The 21,026-nt window shown below is 38.7% G+C and overlaps 2 protein-coding genes across 2 annotated transcripts; one reads left to right on the top strand and one right to left on the bottom strand.

Moving 5' to 3' along the window:
* Positions 1-1,102: 1,102 nt before the first annotated feature.
* LOC131329495 (alpha-1,3-arabinosyltransferase XAT3-like) lies at positions 1,103-9,456 on the top strand. Its single transcript, XM_058362638.1, has 6 exons — positions 1,103-1,708; positions 3,739-3,895; positions 4,104-4,229; positions 7,475-7,631; positions 7,747-7,824; positions 8,077-9,456. Exons 4-6 carry the CDS (start codon positions 7,517-7,519, stop codon positions 9,249-9,251), a joined length of 1,368 nt encoding a protein of 455 aa, XP_058218621.1. The 5' UTR covers positions 1,103-1,708; positions 3,739-3,895; positions 4,104-4,229; positions 7,475-7,516; the 3' UTR covers positions 9,252-9,456.
* An 8,137-nt stretch (positions 9,457-17,593) lies between these two features.
* On the bottom strand, positions 17,594-19,754 carry LOC131328759 (alpha-1,3-arabinosyltransferase XAT3-like). The gene is made up of 3 exons (XM_058361659.1): positions 19,637-19,754; positions 19,102-19,203; positions 17,594-18,780 (listed from the first exon to the last, which is right to left on the bottom strand). The coding sequence occupies exons 1-3, from the start codon at positions 19,752-19,754 to the stop codon at positions 17,594-17,596; spliced, it is 1,407 nt and encodes a 468-aa protein (XP_058217642.1).
* Between the last annotated feature and the right edge of the window lie 1,272 nt (positions 19,755-21,026).

The following is a 21,026-nucleotide window of genomic DNA, read 5'->3' as shown; positions in this document are numbered from 1 at the left end:
GTTTTCTTCATTTATATAGATAGATGAGGGTAATTGTGTCAATTTATGAAAAAAAGAGGGCATAAAAGTCTTGCAACACCAATCCCAGGGGAATGGGATTGGTAATAACACCCCCCTCTTGGGTTGGGTAATCCGGCCAATGTGTGGGATTCACAATCCCATGGGACTCCTAATCCCACCCACCAAAATCAAGCCAAACAAGCAATTTCAAGTCCAAACCACTTTATTAGTCCAATCCCAAGTCCATAACTGGCTATCAAACATGCCCTTTATTCTTCGATAAAATGGGTTTGATACTGTGCGTCCAAACCTATTTTCACAGAAAAAAATTCACTCAAATCATCTCCGATTATGCATCAATCAGCATTCGATTAGTATGATCTTCAACAGGGTTTATTTTCTTGACGAGCTCTACAACATGTACCCTTTCGATCGTCGAGATATATCAGAACGAGATTGCAATTTGACCAATTCGCGCCGCAGTTCCTATACGGCAGGCGTTTGTCAAAATGGATTTGATACTGTGTGGCCAAACTTATTTTCGCAAAAAAAAATTCACTTCTATTGCATTCGATAATATACCAAACAGCATTCGATTCAAAAAATCTCAATAATTTTTATTTTTCTTGACAATATCTAATAGATGAACGATTTCGATCATATAGGTAAACAGAAATAAGCTCACAATTTGATAAATACATGTTTTCAAAGCACTTCTCAGGTTCAAGATGAGAAGTGCTAATGACTACAGGCGACGTCGTTTTTTTAGAAATCTCTCGCATTCAAGATGCGATCTTTGTGGCCAATAAGTAAAACAACGCGGCCAGGTAGGAAAAGATTGCGGCCAGTGGATAAAAAGGCGTGGTTGATAAACACGCTTTTCTCATAAACTTAAAAAAGTACGCGTTTGCTTAAAGCCGGGTAGGAGCATCCACCGTCGTCCTCCCATGGCACTGAGACACTCGAAACACGCACCCGCCTCCTCTCTCTCTCTCTCTCTCTCTCTCTCTCTATATATATATATATATTGTATTTCACTGAATCTCCATTCACAAACCGGCGTCAATCCTTGCAAACTAATCCTGAAAATTCAGGTATGCAAAAGCTTAAGCTTTATCTCCATTGTATACTCTTTTGGCCTCACTTTATCTCTGTATAGCTTTTCTGTGGGCGTCAAAACTTTATTAATTTGATCATTTTTTGTAAAGTTTGTTATGGCTTGTTAGTGTGAATTTCGAGAATTGGGGGTTTTTTTTTTTTTTTCCTCGTGCCCGTGCTTTTGGAGTTATTTCAATAAGCATGTAATTGTGTCTCCTATTTACATAACCGTAAACCTTTTGGTTAAGCCAGGGTGCTAACATTGCTTTGGCTATGGTTGAATCCTTTACTTTGTGTTTGTGCATCAGTGCATAAGAAACCGGTTTGTGATATTTTCAAACCTTGTGGTTGTGGTGCATCAGTTGGTTATACTTCCTGTATGGCAGTGCCATTGCACTTGCTAGACTAGAGTTTCCAATCTAGTGCTGGTCTCTTCAATTCTTTTTGATAGATTAATCAAAGAGATAGTAGATTTTGGTGATGTGCTTGTACTGTTGTTGCAGCTACTTAGGCCACCCCTTTGATTCAAGGAGACCAATCCACAGCCTAGAAAGCACACCTTATGGCAGGCAATTGCAGATTTTACTGATTGACAAGCCAGTACACACAGGTAAAATTCAGTGGGCTTATCTTGGCGGAGCCATATCGATACAATTGACCGCACTGATTTGGTAAATTTTGGATTGTTATGTGTGATTTTAGGGAGTTTCACAGAAATGTTCCTCACAAATTAAATCTTTGATTTCCACCACTAAAATTTTGGAAAATATAGTTCTTAGTTGTGGTTGTAGATTTTTCTGTCATTTCCCCTTATGATATGCATTTTTGCCCCGTTCAGGTGGTAACTTTCCTCACCTGGAAAATAGCGAAAAGTTGCGTGTATTTCTATAGATTAAGTTTCACCACCATTGAATGGAAATTCTCACTGTGCCCTTGCTTGTGCACTTATTTAACTTTTATTCGTCGTGAATTTGTAACCTTCATGAGACTAGAAGAATGCTTCTATATATTCTCTGTGTTGGTTGCATGGACAGACTCCAACTCTTTTATTTTATTTTGGATTATCATTTGTAGAGAAATGTTTTACCTTAAGGTGAAGGTGGGAACTGTATCAATGGTTATTTGGTTTTAGCGTTGATCCTCTTGTCTTCAAGTTTTCAAGTCCCATAGCTATCCTTTTTGATATCGCAGAGAGAAGCATAAGTACTGTTACACAAATGTAGTGTTTTTAGAGTTGGTAGTTCAAGTGGCAAGAGTGTGGCATCCTCAATAATACAGTATAATGAGCATATTTCCTGTTGTAGCTGCAATAGACCACGTTGAAACCCCATGTCATAATTTAAGATTGTACTTTTTTCCACCAAACTAGACACAATAATTACTGATATTTAGGGTGGGTGGGGATGTGGATTGCTCACCCTTCGAGTTCTGAGTTTCTGTTAGGAATGGCAACGAGGCAGGATCATCTCTTAGAAATCGTGCAAATTGCCAAGTAATATCAGTCAACTTAAATGTCCCAAAGCCCAATGGGAAATCAATGAGGCAAAAGATGCAACCCACCCATGCATTATGTGAACATGAACAATCTGTCCCAGCCCAACAAGGGTTAATTGGACTATGCATTTTCTATTGTTATGGTACATATATGCAGAAACTTTATATCCATCTCAAAACCAACTGACAATGAGTAGAGAGGCTCCAAATATTATTAAGTGATCACTCATTCCACTCCTAAGTAATGTCGGACTCCTCTATTAACATCCCCCTCACGTGAAGGGGCGTTTAAGGTTTGTCATGTATGGCCACTTTTTGGGTTCTATCATTGTGCAGCCTTTTTTTGCTGGTCTATCATCGTAGGGTGTCGATTGTAAATTTTTAAAATGTGGAGTGGAATGGACCCCAGTCTGACACCATATGAAAACTTTATATCCATCTCAAAACCAATTGGCAATAAATGGAGAGGTTCCAAATGTTATTAAGTGATCATTCATTCCACTCTCAAGCAATGTGAGACTCTATTTCCTTAACAATATATGTTTCCTACTATCGTTTACTCATTCCTCTCTTAATATATTTTTTTTCCTTCTCCTTCTCCTTCTCCTTCTCCGATTAGTTTAATCCATTGAACATGAAAAACTGGTGTGTGAAAAACTGCATTGACTTGATCTAGCTTAGATTTGAAGCACAAATTTTATATGTTTGTAATCAGACTTGCTGCTATTAAATTGAAGCAATTGCAAGACACCAGATATAAAAAAGACAGTTTCTTTAAAAAGGTTGTAGTATCAAGAAAAGATTCTTTAAATACTATTAGAAACATGTCTTATAATCTTTTTCTCGTTGATCTTTAGAACAGTAGCTCAATCTATTTTCTGAATTATGGAACTAACTTATCAAAACAAAAAACAAAAAAATACTAATTCTGAATGTCTGGAACTAGAAAATGAATTCCCTATTTACAGATAAAAGTTCAGAGACCAATTCTGTAGTAGGAGTATATGAACACTTGATTATGTTAGTATAGATTTTAAACAATTGACTTTTAATAGTTTTTAAACACTGTTTGTATTACTCTAAACTTTCATCTTTTGCCTCTTACATATATTAAGCACCTTCATGGTTGTTCATGCTTTTGTGTAGGTTAATGCAAAAACTTTGAGTAGGTTTTCAGATTGTTGGAAGATGGAGAAGGTGACAAGAAGTCCGGTTTTACATGCAACTCCATTTATCTGCTCGCTTCTGCTCTGCTTGCTCTATGCTGTCAACTTCGGATTTAATGTGACTCGATCAGATCAATGTAAGTATCCTTCTTGAATTCAATGAATTTCCTACATTTTCCTAAATCATAAGATTTACAATGTTTCATGATTGTAATCCAAAACCTATAACTTACAATCCAAAATTCATAATCCAGAAGAAAATAAATAACTCCCAATGCCCCTATTGTTTAGAAAAATTTCCCACCCACCATTGGCATACTTGATTTCATTGCTTGGAAATGGCAGGGAACGAACTGAGATTCCAAGCAAGGAACAAACTGAGAAAGAACTGGGGTGGGAGTCACATAAAAGGCGGGAGTCAAATAAAATATGAAGATCCCCTTTATCTTCTCTTGGAAAGACTAGTAGAAGGTTTCTTCTTTCTTCTTCTTCACTGAATTTTGCATTTTCATTATTCAACATTAGTGATAGTCTGTAACCATATTTACATGGGGATCGAAAAGGATCTCTCATCGCATTATCCTTCCTCATTGATTCACTAGTACAACATCATATATATTTTCTCATTAGACTTTTACTTGATTTACACAGTTAATCCTATTATAAAAGATTATTTGTATTCACCCTTCTCTCAATTGGCTTCGACACATGGATTCAACTAATAGAAATAGGAGATAACATTCGTGTCTAATTTTATTTCTCCAATGGAATTGCATGCATGAATATAGGGGAAAATCAAACTCAACTGGAAGCCACCGGATTTGCTTGCGATTCTAAGATTCGCACTGACGTTTGTGTGTTCAGTAGACCAGTGAGGATCGATACGCTTACAATGAAGGTTTATGCACCATTCAGTCAAGGCATGCCCCCAGCCAATCCCACCATCCATCCATATGCGATAAAGAATGACAAGGCACTCATGAATACTACAGTTACATCAGTCCAGATACTTCCAGGAAATATCACCCTCTCTCCGCCTTGTCAGTATACCCACAATGTCACAGCCGTAATCTTCTCATCTGGTGGATACGCGCAAAACTTATTCCATGAGTTCAATGAAGTAATCATTCCTTTGTTCCTCACTAGTCGCCACTTTCAATCTCGCCTACAATTTATTGTGACTGATTTCAGATCTAAGTTTGTTTCCAAATATAAGAAAATTTTGTTCCATTTGTCTAGCTATGAAGTTATTAATCCTGCATTAAATAGAAGCATGCATTGCTTTCCTGGAGCAATTGTCGGGCTTCACTACCATGACCATCTTGCCATATTGAACACTACCGTCCCTAAAGGTTACTCCATGCTTGATTTCAAACAGTTTCTCAGAGAATCATACAATCTAAAGAAACAAGATTTGTCACAGATGGCAAAACCGGTGTTGGTTCTAATATCTCGAAAGAAATCAAGAATGTTTTTGAACGAAGATGAGGTGTTGACCATGATGAGGGCATTGGGGTTCACTGTTGTCGTCGCAAAGCCCGGTATGATGCGCCATCTAAACACGGTTGCAGAGATGTTGAACTCGTGCAGTGTACTGGTTGGGGCCCACGGTGCTGGGCTTACAAATGCAGTCTTCTTGCCGGAAGGGGCTGTCATGGTGCAAGTGGTGGGGCTGGGCCTAGAATGGTTCTCAGACAACTACTTTGGAGGGCCTGCTAGAGGGATGGGTCTAAATTACTTGGAGTACAAAATTGAAGCAGAGGAAAGCTCTCTCATCTCTTTTTATGGCAGTGATCACCCTGTCATTGTTGATCCGGCATCCTTGTATTCGCAAGGGTATAAGGTTGGTAGGGCTATGTACCTTAAACGGCAAAATTTTAACATTGACGTCGTGAGGTTTAGAATGACTCTTGTCAATGCACTTGGACTTCTTGGGCACTCAGCTCCTTTGGTTTCATAGTCTGAGATGTTTCTTTCTAGGGGCCTTAAATCCTCTGGGCACGATTTTCAATAAATTTTATCTATCTATCTATCTCCACTTATTACTCTAAAAAATCTCTCTTAAAACCCAAATCAAACAGGACCGATCATAAAAGTCTATATAGTATGTCTTCCATAAATTGCATCAGTTCGTAGGGATATTTTTCCACACAAGTAAAGATCATAAACGAGCCACGATCATAAGCTCAGGAGTATCGCCTGGTCTTCCACTCTCCTGGTAAACAATTGTCTCCTATGGTTCCGGGTGACATATGATTGTCGAGGGTTCGGGTGACGGTGTACCCACAGTTGAGCTCAGTGACTAGTGTGTGCTTATCCATATCAATTGATCAACTTTTAGTAGTTTAATCTGCTCAGTAATGGATCATCCGTCAAGCATCTACTTTTTGGAGAAAAAGTTATGGTACACAGCCCTTAAAAGGGGTGTACCATGTGCACCTCTCTTATGGACCGTTGGATTCATTCTCTCCATTGTGCTACCATCATGCCAAGGATCCCGTTAACCTTTCAAATCTTCATATCAAAGATCAATCATAAATGCTTCTTTCTGCTGATAAAAAAGAATTGTCTCAGTAAACCTTGTGACTGAGATTTGACTTTTACCCTCGTGCTATACAAATTATTGCGATGAGCCGGTCCGGCCATATGAAGGTCTGTCCCAACTTTAATTCATGCATCTTCTAGCGAATGATAAAATTCATGCTTTGAATCAGTCGATTTATCAGACCCAAATACCCAGTTATAGAAACAAGCAAAGGAGACACATACGCACACGTCCCTCCTAGATGTACAAGCCTAGAAAAAATTGTTCAAGATTTAAGATACTTTTTCCCACCAAACTAGACACAAAATTACTAATATTTAGGGCGGTGGGGATGTGGATTGCTCACTCTTCAAGTTTATGTTAGGAATGGCAATGGGGCAATCCTGCGAGATCTCTTAGGCCCCATTTTGCTAAGCTTCTTAATTTTTAAGTACCTATTTTGCACTTTACGAGACAGTTCATTCTCTCACAATACATCACCTTTAGTTGGTGAAACACACCCTTAGAAATCATGCAAATTGCTAAGATATATTAGTCAACTTTCATGTCCCAAAGCCCAATGAGGCAAAAGATGCAACCCACCCCAGCAAATTTCCCCCCCTTTATAAATTTAGTTTCTAGGGTTCTTCACAGCATTATACTACACACAAACAATCTGCCCCAATACAGGTACGGAAACAGTGCCGACAAAATTGGATCTCAGGCGTTGTCACCAAGCAGATCAAACTGTTCAAAGTCAATTGATATGAATAATTAGCATGTCCAAACACACCGCCAGATAAAAAATATTTCCTCAAATAGACAAACATAATGAATTTTAAACAATTCCAATCGTTGGTCGAGTGGGATCATGACGGTACATAATGGACTTTATTGTCCAAACTTGTAGGTACGACTTCCACCCACAAAAAACAAAAATAAAGCTATGGTTGTCCCATGCGTCATTGGCTTCATGGCTAGTCGAGATGCTCGTAAGCTGACTCAATGGATTAAACTAACAGGAGAAGTAGAAAAATAATAAGAGAGGAATATATGAGTAATGACAGTAGAAAACACATGGACCAGAACAATAGAAAAATGCAAAGTACAAATAACAAAAAACACAAACCAACGCATACTTAAGTCTTCACATATATTAAGCACCTTCATTGTTATTCATGCCTTTGTGTAGGTTAATGCAAAAACTCCGAGTAGGTTTTCAGATTGTTGGAAGATGGAGAAGGCGCCAAGAAGTCTGGTTTTGGGCGCAACTCCGTTTTTCTGCTTGCTTCTCCTCTCCTTGCTCTACACTGTCGAAATCAGATCACGTCAAGTTCCGTCAAATCAATGTAATTATTCTTCTTCAACTCTTTGAATTCGCAAGCTTTTCCTAAATCAACGTTTTATACAGAAATTTCTCACCCACCACTGACTTAGGCCAATATCATTGCTTGGAAATGGCAGGGAAGAAAACGCATTCGGGCGTGAGTCGCATAGAAGATCAACATCATATGCATTCTCTCATGAAAAGACTACTGAAAGGTTTCTCCTCCTTCTTTTACTTCTGCATTCTCATTATCCAACATTAGGGAAAGTCTATAATCGAAGTTACAAGGAGGGGGAAAAACTCAAATGACATGATCCTCAGTCATTCGCTCACTAATGCCACATTGTATTTTATTTGATTTGCAAAGATAATATTCATAAGAGATTATCTAAAGTTTCCCTTCTCTCAATTTACTTCAAAACATGGATTCAACTAATAGAAGTCTGGGATAATATGCATGCATATAGGAGGAAATCAAACTCAACTGGAAGAGACCGGATTAGCTTGCCATTATGACTATCACACTGAAGTTTGTGTGTCCAATAGACCAGTAAGAATCGATACACTTACTATGAAGGTTTATGTACCATACGATCAAGGTATGCCTGAAGCCGATAGCATAATCATTCCATATGCAAAGAGGGAAGATAAGTGGATCACGGGAACGGCCGTTTCATCAGTGCAGATACTTCGGGAAAACATCTCCACCGCTCCAGCTTGTGAGTATACCCATAATGTCCCTGCCGTAGTTTTCTCATCCGGCGGATCCACAGGAAACATATTCCATGAATTCACGGAATTAATCGTTCCTTTGTTCCTCACTAGTCGCCACTTCCAATCTCGCCTACACTTTATGGTCACCGATTTCAGACTTCAGTTCATGAGTAAATATAAGAAAATTTTCTCCCATTTGTCAAGCTATGAAGTCATTAATCCAGCAGCAAATGTAAGCGTGCATTGCTTTCCGGGAGCAGTTGTCGGGCTTCACTACCATGACCATCTTGCCATTAAGACCACGGAAATCCCCGAAGGTTACTCCATGCTCGATTTCAAGCAGTTTCTCAGAGATTCTTACAATCTAAGGATACGAGAATCGTCACAGACACAGACGGAAAAACCGACGTTGATACTTGTATCTCGCAAAAAATCAAGAGCCTTTCTGAACGAAGATGAGATGGTGACCATGATGAAGGCATTGGGCTTCAGAGTTGTCATCGGACAGCCTGATATGATGGCCAATATGGACAAATTTGCGGAGATAGTGAACTCGTGCAGCATACTGGTTGGTGCCCACGGTGCTGGGCTTACAAATGCTGTCTTCTTGCCGGAAGGGGCTGTCCTGGTGCAAGTGGTGGGGCTGGGGATAGATTGGATTTCAAACACTTACTTCGGCGTTCCAGCTCCAGGAATGGGTTTGAATTACATAGATTACAAAATTGAACCAGAGGAAAGCTCTCTCATCTCTCTTTACGGCAAAGATCACCCTGTCATTGTTGATCCGGAATCGATAACCTCGCAAGGGTACGAGGTTGGTAGGGCTGTGTACCTACTAAAGCAAAATTTTAATATTGATGTTGTGAGGTTTAGAGAGACTCTTGTCAAAGCACTTGGACTTCTTGGGCGCTCAGCTCCTTTGGGTTGAAGAAACAATGTTTTGAGATGAATCTTTCTAGCAACTTCTGAAGATGCAATTAAGAAAGAAAGAGGAATCTGTGTTACTTGGAAGAGAAAGAAATGATGAAACACGTCAATTTGAAAATTGTACTCTCTTTCGAGGACAAAAAAGTTTCTTCGAGGAATTCTCAGCAAGTTATAAATCTATTAACATTTTGCCATTGGTCCTTCAATTGCATGAAGCTTTGCATTTTCCTACTGTTAGAACACTACCAAAATATTTAATGAATATTATATTATATATCTAGTTATTGGTGAAGGGGTTTAGACTTTAGACTAAATGGTGTGTCTATTCAAGTTAAAGGAATAGACGCGAGTCACACGACCACTGGATTCAAATGGTTTGAACCAAAAGTTGTGTTTATTTGGGTTAAATAAATAGGCATGACCATTGGATTTAAATAGTGTGACTATTGCATTTAGATGAATGGGTATGACTAGTCATGAATGGTAACAATGGTTTGAATGTAAAGGTGGTGAATGGTCACAAGCCTTTGCCTATATAAAGGCTTGGGGTTTCACCAATTTGGACATGGAATCATGATATAGTCAGAACAATTCTGATGGGTCTTTCTCTCTAAAGTATCTCTTAAATTAATTCTTAGCGGGCTTGCAAAATTCGAAGGTATTCTGTCCCTGAGATTGGTTTTCATTGTATCTTGGAGACGGTTTCGCGGTTAACATGGTGCACACCAGATTCTCATGAATTAATGGGGATGAATATCGTCTTGAGGACATCAACTCTATAATGACCCTTAAGCATCTCTCACAATTTTCCTCTCCATGTTTATCCTCTTTCATTGCCTTCCACGAATTTGCAGCAGCACCTTGTTAAAAAAAATGTAATTTGTAATCTTCTAGAATAATGTAGAATAAGTGTCTAAGTTAAAAATAATTAGAAGTGTGTGGAAGTAATAATTGTATTAGAAGTGTGTAGAAGTAATAATTGTATGGGTAGAATTAGATGATTCTAGAAGATGGGAGATCTTTCATGAAATTAAGCACATGTGCTTATCTCTAGACAATTCTAGAGAAGTGTAGGTTGGTAGAAGTGCTCTATAAATAGAGCCTTGTTGTACTCATTTTGTGAAATGAAAATCTACTAAAAGCCTTTCACAACTCCTCCTTATAACATCTCTCACTCATCCTTTCCCACTCTCTTGTCCAATTTACTTCAAAATATAACCAAGCACCCCAACAATTTTGGTATCAGAGCCAAGTTTAACCGATCCATCCTTGTCCTTCTTTCATCCACCATGGAGACCAACTCTTCCACTTTCAACTATGCACAAAATCTCATCCCTATATTTGAGGGAGAGAACTATGACTATTGGAGCATCCAAATGCATACTTTATTTGTCTCACAAGAATTGTGGGATCTTGTTGAAAGCGGATACGAGGCACCGGCACATGCCGAAGAAGAAGCAACTTGGACGGAAGCAAGGAAGAAGAAATTCAAGGAGAACAAGAAGAGAGATGCTTTGGCCCTCCTCAACATTCAACGTGGGGTAAGCAAATCTATCTTTCCACGAATTATGGGTGCAAAAACTTCAAAAGAAGCATGGGAGACATTAAAAATTGAATATCAAGGTTATGATAGGGTTATCTCCATTAAACTTCAAACACTTTGGAGAGACTTTGATAATCTAGCAATGAAGGAAAATGAATCCGTTCAAACGTTCTTTTCCCGAGTTGCTGGAATTATCAATCAAATTCGAAGTTATGGAGATACCCTTCCGGATAAAAGAATCGTTGAAAAGGTTCTTAGGAGTTTGCCTCCAAAGTTTGAACATGTTGTAGCCGCTATTGAAGAATCCAAGGATTTGTCTAAACTTACTCGACATGAACTAATGAGTTCTCTCGAGGCCCATGAACAAAGAATGAGCAGGTTCACAAATCAATCATTGGAGCAAGCATTTCAAAGCAAAATCAATTTTGGAGGAAAGAATCAAGAAGATCAAGAGAAGGGCTCATCTCGAGGAGGAGGCATGAACGGACAAAGACGGGGAGGCCAAAATGCATTTCAAGCTCGGAACAAAGGAAAAGGATACGACAATCAGAGAAATCCTAATGGCGGTAACTCTAACTCTTCTTGCATTATTTGCAAAAAATCTAATCATGCATCCAAAGATTGCAGATTAAAATGCAAGAGATGCAAGGTTTCTAATCATTCTGATCGAGATTGCTGGTTCAATCAAGAAAAAAACAAAGCTAATTTTTCAGAAGAAAATGAAGCTGAACACCTATTCTCTTGCATGAATGCTCAACAAGAGTCAGATAACATTTGGTATTTGGATAGTGGATGCAGTAATCATATGACAGGCGATCGTAAAAAGTTTGTGCAGCTGGATGATAAAGTTTCTTCACAAGTGAAGCTTGGAGATGGAAAGCTGCAGAATATCGAAGGAAAAGGAGTTATTGCCGTCTATACCAAGGGAGGTAACAAAAGACTAATTTCTGATGTCTTTTATGTTCCGGGGCTTACTCAAAACTTATTAAGCGTGGGGCAATTACTGCAAAAAGGCTATGCACTTAACTTTGATAGTGATGAGTGCACCATCATTGACAAAAAGAAAAATTTTAAAGTGGCAACAGTCAAAATGACTCCAAATAAAGTTTTTCCGTTAATAATGCCACTTAATGAAAATTTTGCCCTTAAAGGAGAAAAAATTGATGACTCATATTTGTGGCATCTAAGATATGGCCACTTAAATTACAAGGGCATGAGATTACTAAAGGAGAAAAATATGGTGAAAGGGCTACCAAATATTGATAAAATTGATAAAGTTTGTGAGGGATGTATATATGGAAAAATGCATAGACTACCATTTCCAAAGTTCGCTTGGAGAGCTAAAGCGCCTTTGGAATTGGTGCATTCTGATATTTTTGGCCCTACCAGAACACCATCTCTTGGTGGAAAAAGATATTTTCTCCTCTTTGTTGATGACTATACAAGGATGATGTGGCTATACATCCTTGACAAAAAATCAGAAGCTTTCTCTGTATTCCTCAAATTTCAAGCCTTGGTGGAGAGACAAAGCGGAAGACAAATAAAGACACTTCGGACAGATCGTGGTGGCGAATTCATCTACACTCCATTCATGGACTATTGCCAGGAAAAAGGAATCAAGAGGCAACTTACAATCCGGAAAACACCTCAACAAAATGGAGTGGCAGAACGAAAGAACCGGACAATTGCAGAGATGGCACGGAGCATGCTTAAAGGCAAAGGGCTTCCTAACACATTCTGGGCCGAAGCTGTCAATACTGCTGTTTTCATCCTCAACCGTTCTCCCACTAAGGCAGTTCGAAACAAGACACCATATGAGGCGTGGAGTAAAGAGAAGCCTCAGGTAAATTTTCTAAAGATTTTTGGATGCATTGCATATGCATTAGTTCCCTCAGAGAAAAGGGAAAAATTTGACGAAAAAGGGGAGAAATATATTTTCATCGGATATAGTGACGAATCCAAGGGCTATCGTCTCTATAATCCAAACACAAATAAATTTACTATTTCTCGAGATGTAATATTTGATGAAGCTGCGGCGTGGAAGTGGGAGGACAATTCCTTCCAAGAGCCAAAGCTTTTTGAGGCTGATAATGCAGGACATGAGCAAGAAGCTTTGACTCCAGACCCAGGTCCAAATCAAAGCCCACGGACCAATCCAGAGAGCTCATCGTCGGATGATCTCAATCCAATAAGAAAGGTACGTTCCTTACGAGATATATATGATTCTTGTGATTTTGCCTTCTTCACTTGTGAACCACATAATTTTGAGGAAGCAGCAAAAGAAGAAATTTGGCTAAAAGCAATGAATGAAGAAATTGCAACTATCGAGAAAAATCACACGTGGGATCTTGTGGAGCTACCAAAAGGAAAGGACGTAATCGGACTCAAATGGGTCTATAAGACAAAATACAAAGAAGATGGATCAATCCAGAAGCACAAAGCACGCTTAGTAGCAAAAGGCTACTCACAGCAGCCTGGAGTGGATTTCAATGAAACATTTGCTCCTGTCGCTCGCATGGAGACCATCAGAACAGTTCTTGCCTTGGCAGCACATCACGAGCTTCCCGTATATCAGCTCGATGTTAAATCTGCTTTTCTCAATGGTGAACTAGAAGAAGAGGTTTACGTGGAGCAACCACAAGGCTATACAGTCAAAGGAAAAGAAGACAAAGTGTATCGACTTCGGAAGGCCCTCTACGGCTTGAAGCAAGCACCGCGAGCTTGGAATAGCAATATTGACAAGTACTTCTGTCAAAGCGGATTTCAAAGAAGCCAAAGTGAACCATCCTTATATGTCAAAAAAGGAGGTACGCAAGATTTTCTCATTGTTTGCCTTTATGTTGATGATTTAATCTACACAGGCACCAATGTAGCAATGCTCGATGAATTTAAAAATGCTATGATGAAAGAATATGAGATGACAGATCTAGGCCTTATGAGATATTTTCTCGGCATTCAAGTAAGGCAGTCTAAAGGAGAGATTTTTATCTCTCAAGAAAAATATCTTGAAGACTTATTAAAGAAATTCCGCATGAGCGACTGTAAACCAGTCTCTACACCCCTCTCTTTAAATGAGAAGTTGCAATTAAATGATGGAGCGGAGAAGGTCGATGCTACGGCCTATCGAAGATTGGTTGGATCGCTAAACTATCTCACTCATACAAGGCCTGATATTGTGTATTCTGTAAATCTTATCTCGAGATTTATGCACGAGCCGAGCAAGCTACACTATGCAGCAACCAAGCGGATCCTCCGTTATCTCCAAGGGACGAAGAAATTTGGCATCAAGTATACAAAAGAGAATGACTGCAAGCTTATTGGCTACACCGATAGTGATTGGGCCGGATCAATTGACGATCGAAAGAGCACATCTGGCCAAGTATTTTGCTTGGGAACTAAAATTATATCTTGGAATTCCAAAAAACAAAAGACAATTGCCTTGTCCTCAGCAGAAGCAGAATATATTGCAGCAACAGATGCAGCATGTGAAGCTGTATGGCTCAGAAGAATACTTTCTGATATGGAGCATAAAGAAGAAGGCCCTGCAGTCATCTACTGCGATAATATGTCAGCCATAGCAATGAGCAAAAATCCAGTCTTTCATGGCAGGACAAAGCACATTGAGCTCCGACATCACTTTATCAGAGACTTAGTGCAGAAAGGAGAAATTCAGCTTGAGTTCATCAACACGAAGGAGCAGCTAGCTGACATAATGACCAAAGCAGTGGCAGCAGATAAATTCTCTCAATTTCAAGAGATCATGAAGATTACAAATTAAGGAGGAGTGTTAAAAAAAATGTAATTTGTAATCTTCTAGAATAATGTAGAATAAGTGTCTAAGTTAAAAATAATTAGAAGTGTGTGGAAGTAATAATTGTATTAGAAGTGTGTAGAAGTAATAATTGTATGGGTAGAATTAGATGATTCTAGAAGATGGGAGATCTTTCATGAAATTAAGCACATGTGCTTATCTCTAGACAATTCTAGAGAAGTGTAGGTTGGTAGAAGTGCTCTATAAATAGAGCCTTGTTGTACTCATTTTGTGAAATGAAAATCTACTAAAAGCCTTTCACAACTCCTCCTTATAACATCTCTCACTCATCCTTTCCCACTCTCTTGTCCAATTTACTTCAAAATATAACCAAGCACCCCAACACACCTTATACTCAGAAGAACCTGAGGCAAAATCCCCCAAACCGCATAACCACTTGCAATGCTCTTATCCCTTTCCTCCATTGCCTGATATCCACCTGCTTGCAATCTTTTTGGCTTAATTCTTGTTGCTAAATGACATCAAGGGTAAATTAAACTTCAGAACCCCTAATTTTGTAAGGTTTTTTAGTAGGTAAAAAAAGAGAGCTCATTATGAGTAATTTCATAAAAATTAAAATTAAAAAAAAAGAACCATTTTTCGGAGTTACCCACAAAACAAAAGTCTATTTTTAACAAAAGAGCCCTTTAAAGTTGGAGTTGATCAAAATTATCTTCGCTCTATCATGTCACAAGAACGGTTCAAATATTAATTATACTAGCATCATCGCGAGGCCCAACACCTCAGTAGTTGAATTCATATAAGCAAGGGCTGCTTTAGGCCATCCACAGTGGTATAATCAAAAATGAATAACCAAAAGTTGACACATCAGCTTTTGATTATTCATTTAAGAGGTTGTTAAGCTTAACAATGTTGAGGTTCACAATGGTCACTTCTAGTCCATAACCAAAATAAAAGGTTCACTACAATTTTCCCCCCTCCCCCTATTTTCCGCCGTTCATTTCTCTCCATTACGTTTCATAAGTTCAAGTATGAGCATTGTTGGCTGATTTTAAAGCATAGTTCGAAGTAGAACAATCAAGTTCTTATTTGAAACACAACCAAGGCATCCAAAAAATCATCAAACCCACATAGTCAAGCCATTGGTTTGGATAACATGGGCAGTCCACCATTATCTACTCCATCACCATGCACTAAGTTCAACTCCCCTTAGCCAGATTGTTTTCCAGGATGATGCACACAACCAAATCCGACCAGAAGGAAGACAAAAAACCAAAGCAAAAAAAACAAAAAGAGAATGAAGGGAAGGATGATGAGTCAATATTGTACTTGAAAAGCAATGAACACTTAAAAGATGCTGCATTGATCAAGAGGGAAAAGTTGGAGGCCAAGAAGAGTTTTGATTATTGAAAAATGTTGCTAGTTTTGGTTATTCAAAACCCAAAATCTGATTATTTCTAAGGATGTTGCTAAGTTTGATTATACCATTGTGAGTACTCTTTTGTAACAACATTGTTAACTTTAACTACAATTGACTTTTGATTATACCACTGTAGATGGCCTTAGTGGGTATCGAGGGGTTCAAGTGAACCTCCCAGATTCCAAAAAAATGCACTAAATATTTGTACTTTTTCATACATATATAGTTTGATTTTTTTTTACTATTGTATGCACTGGGTCATTTGTTTGTAGCCACAATAATTGAAAATCCGCTTCAATTTGTTTCATATAGAGTTCTGCATCGTAAAAGTATTCCATACAATTTTGTTACCGTTGAACTAAAATTCTAGGGCGCCCTTGCATGTAAGCATTTCTGTCTCTCTCGAGGCCCTCTAGACCTGAGTTGGGTCCATATATAAATTACTCAGTACATTCTTATCTTCCTTCCCATGGTTCCTGCTGAAGTTATAAATGATCTTAGAGGATCTAATTCATTGGTATATCGATGAGTTGCATGCATTGCAGGTTTCTGGGTTTCAAGTGAAGGATCCGCTTCGAATCAAAAAAAAAAAAAGTGAAGGGATCCGCAGTGTTCTGTGGGCAACCACATTAAAAAAAAAAACCTTACCGAGTCAAGTCAAACTCAAATAAAGTTCATCTTTTTTTTTTTTTTTTTTTTGCTTTTGTGCGAACTTATTTATGCACATAAAAAAATCACTAAAAGAAAAACAATCAAAAACATGAATTTTTAGATTATTTTTGTGTTTACTAATTTTTTTTTTTTTAGAATTTGGTTCATATTTTTTTTTTGGTTTTCTGATTCCTCTCTTCAATAGGAATTCAACAATTCATTAAAAAGATATAACTCAAAAGTAACATAGACGAATTTTTTTAATAAAAAGAAAACATAATCCAACAGAATTATCAAGTCAAAACTCCCCTAACCAGAGCTTAAAACAACTAATCTACTGTTAATCGGAGTGGGGTCAGACACAAAGCTTAAATTAATGCAAAGAGAAGTCCAAGCATTGCACAATCCGCTACTTAGAATGGCGTTTCAACTCCAAATTAAATTGATGTCTTCCATCATTTGTTTCTCTTCCAAGAGATTAACGGGCTTGCCGTGAATAAGCTTTCCACGCCCATCCAATCAGGGCGCCGCACTATAGAAGAATTGGGAAATAAATTACAGAGCTTTTAATGCTTTGCATTAAATACTCCTGAGGAAGATTTAAAACTTCCTTTAATACTCCAGTAGATTCAATAGCCGAGAAAACTCAATCACCTTATTAACCATGGTTAAGCTCTGGAAATTGAGAAATTCTTGGGTGCAAATTGAGTACGGCTAACATGGTAAACGAGCCGAAAACTCGAGCTCGAACTCAGCTCGTTTAGTAAATGAGCCAAATCGAGCCTTAACAAGCCGAGCTCGCGAGCTGCTCGGTTCATTTACACCCCTGCTCCCAATAAAGGAAGTTTCTTAAACCTCTTTCAGTGGTATTCAATGCAAAGCATTAAGAACTCAGTAATTTATTTCCCAATTCTTCTATTGTGCGGTGCCCTGATTGGTTGGGCGGGGAAAGCATATTCACGGCAAACCCGGCGTTTTTGCTGACCGCCCAACAAGTCCAAGTGCTTTGACAAGAGTCTCTCTAAACCTCACGACGTCAATGTTGAAATTCTGCCGCTTAAGGTACACAGCCCTACCAACCTCATACCCTTGCGAGTATACGGATGTCGGATCAACAATGACAGGGTGATCTCTGCCGTAGAGAGAGATGAGAGAGCTTTCCTCTGCTTCGATTTTGTACTCTACATAATTCAGACCCATCCCTCTAGCTGGCACTCCGAAGTAGTTTTCCGAGGCCCAGTCCAGGCCCAGCCCCACCACCTGCACCACGACAGCTCCTTCGGACAAGAACACTTCATTTGTCAGCCCGGCACCGTGGGCACCAACCAGTACGCTGCACCGGTTCAACATCTCTGCAACCTTGTCTAAATGGGCCAGCGTATTACGCTTTGCGACAACAACAGTGAAGCCCAATGCCCTCATCATGGTCAACACCTGATCTTCGTTCAGAAACATTCGTGACTTTGTTCGAGATATTAGAACCAACACCGGTTTTTCCATCTGTGACAAATCTTGTTTCCTTAGATTGTATGATTCTCTGAGAAACTGTTTGAAATCAAGCATGGAGTAACCTTTAGGGATAGTAGTGTTCGATATGGTGAGATGGTCGTGGTAGTGAAGCCCAACAACTGCTCCAGGAAAGCAATGCATGCTTCCATTCAACGCCGGAGTAAAAACTTTAATAACTTCATAGCTAGACAAATGGGATAAAATTTTCTTGTATTTGGCAAGAAACTCATCCCTGAAATCAGTGACAATAAATTGTAGGCGAGATTGAAAGTGGCGACTAGTGAGGAACAAAGGAATGATTACTTCATTAAATTCATGGAATATGTTTCGTGCGTATCCACCAGATGAGAAGATTACGGCTGTGACATTGTGGGTGTACTGACAAGGCGGGGAGAGGGTGATATTTCCTGGAAGTATCTGGACTGCTGTAACCGAAGTATTCATGAGTGACTCGTCGTCCTTCACCGCATATGGATGGATTGTGCGACTGGCTTGGGGCATGCCTTGACTGAATGATGCATAAAGCTTCATTGTAAGCGTGTCGATCCTCACTGGTCTAGTAGACACACAAACATCAGTGCGACTCTTAGAATCGCAAGCAAATCCGGTGGCTTCCAGTTGAGTTTGATTTTCTCCTATATTCATGCATGCAATTCCATTGGAGAAATAAAATTAGACACGAGTATTATCTCCTATTTGTATTAGTTAAATCCATGTGTTGAAGCAAATTAATTGAGAGAAGGGTGACTATAAATAATCTTTTATGATATGATTAATTGTGTAAATCATGTAAAAGTCTAATAAATTATATATGATGTGGTACTTGTGAACCAATGACGAAGGATAATGTGATTAATTAGAGATCTTTTCTCCATATAAATAATGTTATAGACTTTCACTAATTAATAAATGTTGAATAATGAAAATGCAAAATTCAGTGAACGAGAAGAAGAAACCTTCCACTAGTCTTTTCGAAAGAAGATAAAGGGGATCTTCATCTTTTATCTGAGTCCTTCCTTCTACGCGATTCCTGCTCCAGTTCGTTCTCAGTTTGTTCCCTGCCATTTCCAAGCAATGAAATCAAGTACGTATGCCAATGTTGGGCGGCAAATTTTTCTATATAACGGGAGCATTGGGAGCTGCTGCTTCTTCTTCTTTTTTCTTGATTACGAATTTTGAATTGTGAGTTTATAGGTTTTGGTTTCAATCAATCATTGAATTCAGGAAGGATCACTTGTTGTTGAACATTGTTAAGTTGTTTCCATTAACCAATAAGTTGTTGAAAGATGTCAAATTGTTTCCACTAACCAATATGTTGTTGAGAATATTTTAAGTTTGTCGATAGAAAGAGCCGTTGAAAATTGTCAAGTTTTTTTCACTAACCAATAAGTTATACTAGATGGGATGCAAAACTTGTTGCTTTTTGCATGAACAACATGATAAAATTACATAACTTGTCGTCCAAAATTGTTAGTGGAAACATGGGCTTACATTGATCTGATGGCCGAGTCTCATTAAATCTGAAGTCGACAGAGTAGAGCAAGCAGAGGAGGAGCAAGCAGCAAAATGGAGTCGCGCGTAAAACCGGACTTCCTGGCGCCTTCTCCATCTTCCTACAATGTGAACATAAGCTCCAAGTTTTGGCAGAATATATATATATATATATACAAGCAATTAACAAATCCAAGTATACGTTGGCTTTGGGTGCATGTTTTGTTAATTAGCGTACTTCGCATTTTCTATTGTTCTGGCCCCCGTTCTCCCTTATTGTTTTTCTCCTCCTGCCATTAGTTTAACGCGTACATATTAATTTGACACTTTGATAATTGATGTATTGATAGATAGATGTTATTCACGATCACAGTGTACCGAGGTCAGTCTACGAGCACCCGACTTATCGTGAAACCTTGAAGTCAAGGACGGGACAAACCTTCGGTTGCCTCCAGGATTTTATTTTTATTTCTTGTCGGTGGTGGAAGTCGTACCTACAAGCAATTTGGAGGAGAAATTCAATTTTATTTACTGTCATGATCGCACTTGATATTGTATACATCAACAAGGTTAGTGGGATGTTAGTAGATTAGCCCACAAAAAATTTCAGAGGCTATCCATTAGCCTTGAATCCTAATTAAATGCCCATAACGGGGCTTGAACCCTGACCTTTCATATAGAAAGAATAGTAGTTATCAACCGGAACAGGAGCCCATTGGTAATCTTTGGAGATGTTAAATGCACATTTTTTTTCAAATTTCTAGATAGACATTTTTTTAATCTGGTGGTGTGTGGGGCATACTTACACATTTCAATTGACTTCTAATAGTTTAATCTGCTTCGTGAGTTGATTCTTTTTCCTCACTGAGTGATTTCTCATTGTGCTTTGGGCCATCGCAAGTTGGCTAATGTCAAATGCACGATTTCCCTTGTTGGCAACTTGCCATGTGTAACATAAGCTTAAAAACTGAGCAATCCACATCCCCAAATGTCTCATGAACACTCAAACTTTATTAAACTTCAATTAGGCACCTAAGTTTTACTAACGTTATTAAATTCGGCAATTGCTATCCCAATTTGTCAAATTGGTAACGGAATTCGCTGAGATGGACAAAACAGCTTTCCTAAACTCTACTCTTATTGGAAGCGTATCAACTCTTTTTGGTCTATTGGCAACACAAATTAACTTGATTCTGTAGCTCGATCAGTATGGCAAGCAAATCCAATCGTTTCAATTTGGGTTAGTTTTTCATCTACATGAATTATGCGATTATGGAGTGGCGGAACATACAAGGGGCTTGTCCGGCCGGCTTCCTTGCATGATCTCATGCTTCTTTGGTTCACCAATTCTTACCCCAATGACCTGGAGAGAAAATATGTTGGGAGACTA

The sequence above is a fragment of the Rhododendron vialii genome, chromosome 6a (genome assembly GCF_030253575.1).
Source record: "Rhododendron vialii isolate Sample 1 chromosome 6a, ASM3025357v1".
NCBI lineage: Eukaryota > Viridiplantae > Streptophyta > Magnoliopsida > Ericales > Ericaceae > Rhododendron > Rhododendron vialii.
The sequence above is the reverse complement of the archived record's forward strand: the minus strand, read 5'-3'. Positions and strand labels throughout refer to the sequence as shown.